The sequence below is a fragment of the Dufourea novaeangliae genome, unplaced genomic scaffold, assembly GCF_001272555.1.
Source record: "Dufourea novaeangliae isolate 0120121106 unplaced genomic scaffold, ASM127255v1 scaffold124, whole genome shotgun sequence".
Lineage (NCBI taxonomy): Eukaryota > Metazoa > Arthropoda > Insecta > Hymenoptera > Halictidae > Dufourea > Dufourea novaeangliae.
The window spans coordinates 2,947,971-2,959,892 of record NW_015374010.1 but is presented as its reverse complement, the minus strand read 5'-3'; the positions used below and the strand labels follow the sequence as shown (position 1 = coordinate 2,959,892).

The following is an 11,922-nucleotide window of genomic DNA, read 5'->3' as shown; positions in this document are numbered from 1 at the left end:
ACGTAATTGAATATTAACATACGTTCATTATTTAATTACTCGCAATAAATAAAATTTTTGTAAGTAAATAACGTGTAAGTAAATTCATATGTAAAAATTTACCAATTGCCAGAAAGTAATTGTTCGTGCGTATTAAGATTCTGACAATAGGCGGTAAAACTATTCGTATTCCCATATAAATTATAAATATGTAAATGTTAATAAAAGCAGTGTATATATTTTCCCACATGTAAATTTGATAAACTATTTATGAAACTACATCTATTCGAATTTATCTGTTACAAATATACAAATGTAAGGCAAGATATAAAAACAAATAAAACAAGAACATGTAAAAAGTAACATTAATAAAATGTCTATTAACGATGCATTTAGAATAAATTGTCTTGTAGTTAAGTGAAAAAATATATACTTTTCCGTTTCATATTTCATGACTGTCATATTTATCCCTTAACCTTAAACTGAAGCATCGGATATTTTTATTCCCGTCAAATCATATAGATCACGCAATATGAATGGAATATATAACACTTCATTTGTGCTAATGATACTCAGAATTCATGCTTTATCGGTAACGTGGGCTATTGACACTAAAATGGTAAGGAGGCTATTGACGCCCTCGAAGCATGGGACAGAAAATTACATTGCACGTTAGGTCTATTCATATATCTCGTCTCAACGTTTTAAATATAAACGTTGCGATGGGCGCAATTTTAGATTCCGAGGGAGAAAATTGGGAGCAATTTTTTAAGATAAAAATTGTTAAGAAATACTAATATTTCGCGCCAACTATTCTTCGGTGTTGTACTTCACCTGACTTCACCAGTGACGTGTCAGCGACACTACTATCGGAAGTAGTCGGAAGTTGGAAGGTCAGAACTCGAATGAAAACGATACATCGAAGATAATCGAATTGAATCGAGTGGTGGTTTGTGCGGTTTGGGCTGCTTTCCCGACATTTCCCGAGATAAAAGGCAATTGTGAGTTAGTTGGTGAAGAGTTTTCGTCAATTGTTTTTCTCGTTAATACGTGGTAGTATTTTTTTTATTACAGGGCATTAACGACGTGTAAAATATTGGAAAATGACGGACGATAAAACGGAATTCGTAAGTCTCTTGCGTAATGTTTTGATAAGTTGTATTCGGCGTACATAACCGCACTTTTATATATAATGTATATTTCAAATACGTTGCAATTACATGTTCCATGTAGTGAATGTACTGTTCGTTTTTGTATGTAGGATTGGGGAAACGAGAAATTACAACGTGCTCAAAAAACTGTAGATGAATCGCCTTATGATTTGGAAGCATGGAGCATCCTCATTCGAGAAGCACAGAACAGACCTATCACAGAAGTAAGGCCAGTGTTTGAAAAGCTTGTCACTGTATTTCCTTCAGCTGGTCGCTACTGGAAAATTTATATAGAACAAGAGGTAATGCTTATATATATATATTTTTCACTACAAATGTTTTGTATAAACAATAACAGAAATTACTGTAAATAGTTTTAATGAATGAATTATAGTATAATGATTTTTAAACGTTGAATAATACAAGTTTTGATAAATTTACTACTCTTAAGATATAATTTCATCGTGTGTGTTTCAGATGAAAATGCGCAACTTTGAGAAGGTGGAAAAGGTATGTTAACATTAATTGTCTGAGTTTCAAAATTTAATGAAAGCACTATATATTACCAAACTTCTAGTTATATGTGTTATTTAAGTTGCTCACATCAAATTAAACATAAACAATTTTCAGTATTGATATTACAATGAGGTTGTTTGGTGCAGCTTTCCTTTAATACAGTCTTATATTTGTATGCATGTTTATATAAAATAATAAAATATGGTTATATTTTTGAAATAACCGTAGTATAAAACAGGAAAATTTTTTACTTAACAGTGATTAAAAGGATTATTTTGATTTTCTTAGTGTAGTAGGATTACAGATAACAATGACAGGTTATTATTAATCCGTTGTGATAAAATATTATCAAATAATGTGATTCTGAGCACTTTGCATATTATATGAGGTGAATAAAAACAATATTTCACCATAAGCAAATATTTCATTAATTAATGATTGATCTGTTCATACATTTGGGAGGTTGTTTTCTTTGTTGAATAATATATTTTCTAAAAAGAATATAATGAACATAATGTAATTCATATAACAAAGAGTATGGACAATATAATATTAGTGTACATCAACTTATGAAAGCAACTTCCTGAATCTAACAGCCTTATATTCCTTCCTGCAACACATTTTTTACTGTGCTTGGATTGTTTTACTTGTATAGTATAAAATTCACAGTACACAAAGTGTACAAGTTCTATTGGACATTGTACAAAGTATAATAATTATTAATAAATATTCAGTAGTAAAATAGTGCAATTAGATTTATGTCTTTTCAAATAATATAGAGAAACGTTTGATAGTGTACTGTTCTGGTTCCCAAATAAGTTTTAAAAGTCACATAACTTACCTTCCCCTTAAACAATATTTGAGACCTATCCTCAACTATTGTGAAACTTACATAGAGGTAGCATAAGGTGATATACGTTTTCAAGGATTGCATTGGATTTATTGAAGAAAAACTCATGATTAATAATTTAAATATTTGCATCACCTTGTGTTGCTTCGCACTGTCTAAATTTTTTTGTCATGTTTTGGGATCATTCATTTCTCGATCCCACATAGGTCAAATGTTATTATATTATCACCCCAACTGCAAAAAATAAATAAACTTTTTCATTTTAAAGGGGTCTGTTTTATGTTACCTTTATAATCTCATGTCTGAAGAAATTTCTCTCTTAATTATTAATAGATAAACCATATGTTTATGTAATAAACTATTCTCACTTGATGCATTGGTGCATTATTATTTCTCCCATTATATACAAACAACATTGTAGTAGTGATTGTATTAAGAAGTATTTGCATCAATAAATTATTGAATTTTTACTTCCCAATATCTTGATGTGATTCTTATTGGTATTATTGATAATGACTAAATGTATGTGTATAAAAAAGACTTGCCTGTATGGGTAAGTAAGGTGGTAGATATGTTCTTTGTGATCACATTTGGGTAAACTTCATGTTGGTGGTATGTTGTTCCCTTATGTCGCCTCTAAAATATTTATTTTCTCTGACAGCTTTTCCAAAGGTGCCTCATGAAAATCTTAAATATTGAGTTGTGGAAACTTTACCTTTCTTATGTCAAAGAAACAAAAGCCAGTCTTGCAACATATAAGTAAGTATTTAAATTTCTGAGAAGAAGGACTCGTTATAAATCATTATCATGACTAAACAAATAATATATTCATAGGGAAAAAATGGCACAAGCATATGATTTTGCTTTGGATAAAATTGGAATGGATATACATTCCTACAGTATTTGGAATGATTATGTTATGTTCCTGAAAAGTGTTGAAGCAGTTGGTTCCTATGCTGAGAATCAAAAAATTAGTGCAGTTCGCAAGGTAAGTAATTATACGATGTTCTGTAATTCCACATTAATATATGACAGTTGGTTTCATTTAACAGTGCATTTGTATTTACAAATTATAGGTATATCAACGTGGTGTTGTTAATCCTATGATAAATATGGAACAATTGTGGAAAGACTACATGGCATTTGAACAAAATATTAATCCAATAATTGCAGAGAAAATGGCAATTGAGCGTTCCAGGGATTATATGAACGCAAGGCGTGTTGCTAAAGAATTGGAAGCTGTAACTAGAGGATTGAATCGAAGTGCTCCCAGTGTGCCTCCAACTGGTCATCCAGAAGAGGTTAAACAGGTATTATATTGTTTTTCTGACACTTTTTTATGCGTATAACCAGGTGAATGTTTCTTCAGAAATGAAGTTCGGATTGTCATGTTACATAGGTTGAATTATGGAAAAAATACATTGCGTGGGAACGCAGTAATCCGTTAAGAACGGAAGACACTTCGTTAGTTGCTCGTAGAGTAATGTTCGCTATTGAACAATGTTTACTATGTTTGGGTCATCATCCTGCGGTGTGGCACCAAGCTGCGCATTTCTTAGAACTTAGTTCGAAAATATTGACGGAAAAAGGGGATGTGAACGCTGCGAAAAATTTGAGCGATGAAGCTGCTACAATGTTTGAAAGGGCAACTAGCACATTATTATCAAAAAATATGTTATTATATTTCGCACATGCAGATTTTGAAGAAGGAAGAGTCAAATACGAAAAAGTTCATCAAATATACCAAAAGTTCCTCGATATACCCGATATTGATCCTACATTAGTTAGTATTCATTCTCTGTCAATATTGAAATTTATATTTCCTTTATTCATTTAATATCAATAACACCATTATTATTACATTCTTTTTATAGGCATATGTACAATATATGAAATTTGCTAGACGCGCAGAAGGTATAAAATCTGCCCGGACAGTTTTTAAAAGAGCTAGGGAAGATCCAAGATGCAAACATCATGTATACGTTGCTGCTGCATTAATGGAATATTATTGTACTAAGGATAAGAATATTGCATTCCGGATATTTGAACTGGGTTTAAAAAAATTCGCAGACAATCCTGATTATATACTTTGTTACATCGACTACTTATCGCATTTAAATGGTAAGATGTATAGATTCACTTTCCTGCATTTCATTCTAACAGTTTATCATATGTTCCAGAGGATAATAACACAAGGGTTCTATTTGAGAGGGTCTTATCTTCTGGTAGTTTAGAACCGGAAAAATCAGTGTATGTAGTGAATATATTGGTTTAAGAAACTAAAAATTTATTCTTGTGCATAATATCATGGAACTTCTTTTTAGTGATATATGGAATCGGTTCTTAGAATTTGAATCAAACATTGGAGATTTAGCTAGTATCGTTAAGGTTGAAAAAAGGCGCAGTGCAGTCCTAGAAAAGGTATTATATACAAATAATAAAATATTTAATTTCTATTTTTATCGGTTACATTACTTTTAAAATCTTCAGATTAAAGAATTTGAGGGAAAGGAAACTGCACAACTGGTAGATAGATATAAATTTTTGGACTTATACCCTTGCACTCCTATGGAATTGAGGTCTATAGGGTATATGGAAGTATCCAGTGTTACCAGAAGTACAGCTGGTGTATTACCACGAATTCCAGATCCAGAGGAAGCTATAGCATCATTACCTAGACCTGATTTATCACAAATGATTCCTTATAAACCAAAAGTGAACCCACTGCCTGGAGAACATCCAGTACCTGGTAAGGGTGTCTTTTAATATCTTTCATATCTACGAGCAATTTTATACCAAATTTTTACTTTTCAGGTGGTTCATTTCCACTGCCGCCAGCAGCAGCACAACTTTGTACCATGCTTCCACCGCCTGGTTGTTTCAGGGGACCATTTGTGGCCGTTGATTTGCTGATGGACGTCTTCAATCGAATTCAGTTACCAGATCATGGTAAAATTTTTAGTTACATTACGTACTTTATTTGGCGCTCAAATACCGATAAAAAAAATGCCAAAAATAATTTCGCAAGTATTACAACAAAGGTTTAACTTGTCTTTGCAGCTCCATTACCAATAGCAGATAATGGATGCGATACAAAATTGTTCGATCTCGCGAAATCTGTGCACTGGATTGTTGATGAAAGTAATGATGGAGTGAGCATCGGATCAAAACGGAGAAGAACGCGTTTGGGAGGCGACGACAGTGAAGAAGAAGACTTACCACCGCCTCCTGCGAACGACATATACCGCCAAAGACAACAGAAACGAGTCAAATAAACATAAAATGAAATAATTGAGATCAGAGCTGATCTACGATGTCATATATATTTTTACATTTATGTTTGTTCTGGAAACAAGACATTTCCTGAAAGAGCAAACCTATTATTATTGAGAAGCGTACGTTACGTATATACGCGATTACTAAATTCTTTATGTGACACTGTGCACGATATTTTGAGTACTATGTACTCAGAAATTCTAACTTTACACTGTTGATTTCATCTTCATTCAGATATGTTCATCCACGCGAGAATTATCAGGACGAGGACAAAATTCGAAATGTCCAATGGATTAAACATGATTGTATTGTTACCTACTTCGCTGTATACTATAAATCTAGTATATAAATATACGATCGAAATTTGATTTTTACACCAGTGTTTACGACGATTTATATCGCACGTGAAAGATATCTGTCCGGCCTCGTGAACCTGTCGCTACAAATATTTAATACTAAAGGTGATTGGCACGATTTTTACGTTTTTTTTAATCGAAATTAAATGATTTCTTCTACTTATAATTAAATTCTATGATAGAAATGGTACTATTTAGGACGACTAATATAGGTAGAGTTCTTATGTTAAATACGCGAGATATCGAAGTCACAATCTATTCATTTTGTTCGCTGAACAAACTCTTTGTACAAACAGCGTCGAACGAATGTATTTGAACAAACGCACCTCTCATTCCATTTTTTTATTCTAGTATTTGTATTAACTTTTGAAAAGACGTACATATATTTCGTGAAGTACAGGAAATGTATTTTGCCTGAGACTCAATCGTCTAGGAACTAGCTAAAAAGCTTATGAACAGCGTAAGAAATATTTATAAATAAGTTCAGATCACCGTTTGTCTCAATACATTTGACTGATCTGCTGTACATTTACCTCGATCTGTATCATTCGATGTACAGGACCAATAAATGATCAGCATCCTATCTGAATATTTCTCTCTATAAAGTATTTCACCTGTTTTCTATTTTTTTTTTTTTCGTCAGAAATTGTATCACCTCATGAAGTTCCAGCAAAAAATGTACATTTTGGAAAAGCATCGTAACCGAGTCATATAATAACTAGACGAGGAGAAAGTCAATACTCCGGAACACTTACGCGACAACGAGGTATGGTTCGTCACAGCAATTGCTTCGACGGGTAGTTGGAGTTTGTTAGTAGGTGTAACTGCTCGATAAGGGTGCAATTAAACTTTGATCGCCATTCCTAGTTCGAGTGGCTGGTAATGGCTCCGTTGGGTTCACGGTAAATTGGACTAGCGAGCCGCGAAAATAGTTGCCGTCTGTCGGCGAGATTGTTTTGAAAACTTTACATCGCTAAAATCTGCATACGTCGACCGTAACTTTTGTCAACTGTATTCACGAGTTCGGGACAAAAGGCTATTCAGCACTGAAACACAATTACGTTCAACTGATTTCTAATCCTATTAAATGGATTCGCTTAAATTGCAATAAACCTTATTTCTGGCTCCGTCAAATCTGAGACCGAATTTGATAGATTACGGTTATAATGACGTACGACTGCTTGTAATGTTCCTTTGGTTGGACAAATGATCATATTCTGGGAGTTCTCCATGATATACTAGCACAACGACGTATTCCTAACAGACGCAGCCCGAAATACAGAGGAATCTCTATTACACGAGCATAAATCCTCAAACATTTATGCGCAATTGTAGCATAGTTCTATTCTCATCCGTCTTAGACGTAGATACCTAGTATTTGGACACTTCTCGAACTACCTAAACTAACGAAATTCCTTTTCCATACCTTGGGTACACCGTGTACAGAGATATCGAGGTTGCTGGGAAAATTTTACACGGAGAGTAATAAAGCGTGTATCATAAAGAGAAGCGTATCAGCATATCTGGAAACTACCTTACATTCTTGAATTTCTACTTTTTTTATTTACACAGAATCACAAAATTGTGACGTGAAACAAACTTTCGAAAGTTGATTGTTATCATTTAACAAAATAGATTTATTCATGGTATATATCTGAAATTCGTGGTACAATCGACAAAAGGGCGATTCTTTGTACGTAAACGAGTGGAAAATGTAGAATAAAATTTCTTCGTAAAAGGCTTTGTTTTCGAGAATATCCGTAATTAAAAATTCATTTGTTACACATGAATTCGTGCTTACAAGTAAAAAGAGCGAGTAATGAACAGACAAGTTCGCCGACACCTATTCAATTTTTTCACCCCACCCGGTAATTCCAATTTGATGGGGGGTTCATTAATCAAAGTGGAATGAGGATACTCGATCAAGCTATTGTACTTTGCGCCACGCATACGACTCGTTAAGAAGCAGTTAGCATAATGGCGTACAGCGTGTAACAACAAGTACCGTCATACATATACATTCGGTGAACATGTGGCGCAGAAAATTATATTTAAATGACAATTTTAATTAAACTTCAACATATCAAAGCTGTGTCTCTTGAATAATTTATATGCCACTTTTACGGCTACGTTAACTGTAGAACGGAAATCTATTACAGTGTGAAGTATTCAATAATTTTCTTTCTGTATTTACCATCTACTTTCTACAACCATCAAACAGTGTGTATTCTATAACAATTAACAAATGACGAATAAAAATCACATATAATGGTTCAATATTTATAGTTACTTGGATACAGATTTGTTCGTTCAAAATAAACCAATATTTTATTGCAGAATGTTATTTGTTATCCAAATCTTTTCATCTAATTCTCATCTTTGGTATTTATAGTATGAAAAATTCAACAAAGTGAAAGATAAGGAAAAATAGAGATGTCCTTTCCTTGTTTTAAAAAACTTAGCTGACATTTTGAAGTTGTATTACGCTTTATAAACGGTGTCCCGCACTGAATGGAACAGTTGAAGATGTAGAAAATATGGTATAAAATTTTCTCTTTTACGCGCAAGAAAACTGATGAACAATTACAGGTCGCAAGACCAATTCCTTTGGTAAATAGAAGACCCCCCTGGATGTAATAAAAGCGTTTCAGAATACGAGATAGCGTAACGCTAGGCATTTAAGAGCCGCGGCAACGTATTATTGAATCGGCAACGAAACACCTGGATCCACGGGTTCAGGTGTTGGTGAGAATTTCTGCAAGCAGAGTTCTACTCTTCGGCGTGAAACTACGCTCGGCATTAGTAGGTTTTCGATGAGAAATAGTCTATTGTTGCGTATGAAAGCAATGGTTAGAACGGTTTACATGATTTTCGCGTAAGATTACTTACTTATCTCGACGATATGCTTCTCGTTTATTTAATTAAATTCTACGGTCCCCAGACAAATAAGTATTTGATCACAAGTTAACGTTACTGGACGGCAAATTTATTTACAAAAATATCGGAGGTGAAAGCAAATTGTAAAAACATAATGTACCGAACATTTTAACACATTCGTCGAGAAATGAACAGCTATAAAATTACGAGAGGATAAAACTTTTTTAATGAAACGAAAACTATATAAGCGAAAGATCTAACAGAGAACATTATTCTTTAACCTCCACAAATTTGACAGAAAATTGTCACTTTGGGTAAAAGGATACCTACCATTGACATATGTATTTCGGATGATTCTTATATTAATTACGTTTATCCGTGAAATCGATGTTCTCGGAAGAAGAGACGAGGGGACAGCATACAGCGACCTTTGAAATAGGACTTAATTGCAAAAGGTCTTCGTAACCTTTGACCCGACCGGTGAATCCGCGAGTGTTCCGCTGCGGACGCATATAGCGAAACGGGAGCCGGTTAGTTTGAAAAGGACGGTAATGGCAGTCGTATTTGAATGAATGCTAAAACACGAACGAGGTAATAACCATATTTACCGCGTGTACTACTGCCCGATGCCAGACGAACCCACGATAAGTATTTTCCTCTGATTTTTCATCGTTGCTCTGTTCCTTGTTGATTCTGTTACGTAAATAAAGAAACTTTTGCACTAAAATGTTATTTCCTTCAATATCAGACTTCATACCGCGTGCATAGTAACATATAAATTTTAGGTGCAATCTGTAACGATTTTTAGAAATCAAGCATTAATATCTGCTCTAAAATTGGTTATTCAAGATTAATTCTTAACTGGTGAGGTGGAAATCTTATTATTTATTGCTTATTACACAACTAGTTGTTTTGCTAGTTGTTACTATTGAATAACAATAAAATATTATAAAAATATTCACGGGGTTCCTCGAACCCCACTTCACCAGTTAAGGGTTTAGAGATGAAAATATTATTTAGTAATAAACTTACGTTACTTTTAAGACCACTGCAGACAGAAAACAGTTTTTTTAGTAATACCTCTATTAGAAAATAGTGAAGTAAGAGAATAATAACAATAATATAGAAAATATTTCAATCATTTATGTTGAGATTGAAAAAAAAAGAATTCACGAGATTTCTCGTTATTCTCTAAACATACGTACCCACAAAAGATATTTCAGGTACGTCTACAGACGTTCCGGGGAATCGGTTCTATTTGTCAAAGACAAACTGTCGAAACGTAGATCCTGTCGGACTATCGCGGCGAGGTTAACGAAGATTTTAGAAACTGCCTCCGCCATTAATTCCGGCGGCGAGAAAATTTAGGGAGGCGTTCACTGGTAACCGCTCGGGACGCAACTTGGTTGGGCTCTTTGAAACTTTGGTTCTATCTCGGAGGAAGACAAATGACAAGAGCCGAAAGGAGTCCCCCTCTCCTTCCCCTAGAACTGGATAGTTGGCCTTTCATAGAACACAAACGCATAATTCTCCCACTTTGCCGGGAACGAGCTATCGCGAGATAGCGTGTAAGAGTAATTTCTTCGTGAAAATCGAGAAAAAAAGAGAAAAAGTAGAAAAGAGAAGAAGTCGCTTCCCGGTTCGCGGAGAACTGAATCCCTTGGAGTGGGAGAGATACTTGTTCGACGAATAATTCACCGCGATCTCTCACCCGCCTAAATGATTTCTATAAAAGTTTACTTGTTTCCTATTTAAATCGAATAATTCGGTGATTTTTGCATCGGTTCTTTTACGAGTCGTATTTCAATTTTGATCCGAAGCGTTTTTCTATTCAGTTTCTCTACTCGCAATTTCCATCAACGACGGATTCATCGGGACGACGGTGAACAGAAAAAAAGAGAAGGAAACTAAAGGGATTTTTCAATCATGATTGTCACCGGTGGCGACGATCCGGAACGATCCTACGGGAAGAATAGAACGGATCGAGTTTAAATCATTTATGTGCTGCCATCGTATATCCTGTCATGTATGGGATTATACGTATATGCATATATTTGAACGGCGTACGAAGCAATAATAAGGGGGGGAGGGGCGGTGACTGTATTAGTAGCTTTATCGGGGGTCTGATTCAATGGCACTCGTCATTCGGGGGCAACATCGTTATCTCCACAATAGCTATCTCCACTATGCTCGTCCCGCAATAATGGTGTTTTCTAAATCCAAGGGATTGTGGCGGAGAAACTCTTCGGAACACCTTCTAACGATCACTCTGTTTACTTGTGGAGTGAAAAATAAGGGTGTGCGAGTACTCGAATTATTCGAGTAACTCGAATTTCGAATCAAATAATGACCGGTCAGTCGAGCCGAGTCGAGCGCTCGGATATTCGAGCCGTTTGAATTTCTCAAGTAGCTCGCATTTTTTTCAAACAGTGTGTTGATTTCAAGTAGCTCGAAAAATTCGAACGCTCGACTCGACTCGAACAATCCAACCGAGTTCGGCTCAGCTTCTAAATTATGAGTACTCGCACACCCCTAGTGAAAAACTCTTTAATCGATTGAAAGAACGCCTGAAAAATAAATTTTGTTAGCAATAGTTAGTGTTCTATTAAAAAAAAAACAGCGATAAACTTGGAATATGAGAAACTATAATATAATTTTTACTTATTATCAAGTTGTAATATTATTTTCCATTCTTTAATTCATCTTTGACGTCACGTCCACGTAATATGAATCAGCTTTATACTGTCATTCGTAAATTCGAAGCACTCCTCGGTTTTTAAAAAACTTGCTTCTTAAATACTATTTACGATATGATTATAAATATGATAATATTTAGAAGAATACATTCGTTCATCTAAAAAGCACAGAATGCTCCAAGTTTTTTAACGTTACTGTACATGCGAGCGACTTTGTTTTG

General features: G+C 34.5%; 1 protein-coding gene across 1 annotated transcript; it reads left to right on the top strand.

The window, feature by feature from the left end:
- The first annotated feature begins 943 nt into the window (after positions 1-943).
- LOC107188426 (protein suppressor of forked) lies at positions 944-5,771 on the top strand. Its single transcript, XM_015576720.1, has 14 exons — positions 944-980; positions 1,054-1,106; positions 1,241-1,432; positions 1,608-1,640; positions 3,158-3,255; positions 3,331-3,484; positions 3,573-3,806; positions 3,896-4,279; positions 4,371-4,617; positions 4,677-4,746; positions 4,821-4,917; positions 4,987-5,245; positions 5,311-5,445; positions 5,557-5,771. Exons 2-14 carry the CDS (start codon positions 1,083-1,085, stop codon positions 5,769-5,771), a joined length of 2,142 nt encoding a protein of 713 aa, XP_015432206.1. The 5' UTR covers positions 944-980; positions 1,054-1,082.
- The last annotated feature ends 6,151 nt before the right edge of the window (positions 5,772-11,922 follow it).

What these genes read in the sequence shown, in the direction of transcription:
- LOC107188426 (XM_015576720.1), top strand. Translation starts at nt 1,083, where the DNA reads ATGACGGACGATAAAACGGAATTC. An exon ending in CTACTTATCGCATTTAAATG is followed by an intron (nt 4,618 to 4,676) that starts GTAAGATGTATA and finishes CATATGTTCCAG; the next exon opens with AGGATAATAACACAAGGGTT. An exon ending in TGGAGAACATCCAGTACCTG is followed by an intron (nt 5,246 to 5,310) that starts GTAAGGGTGTCT and finishes TTTACTTTTCAG; the next exon opens with GTGGTTCATTTCCACTGCCG.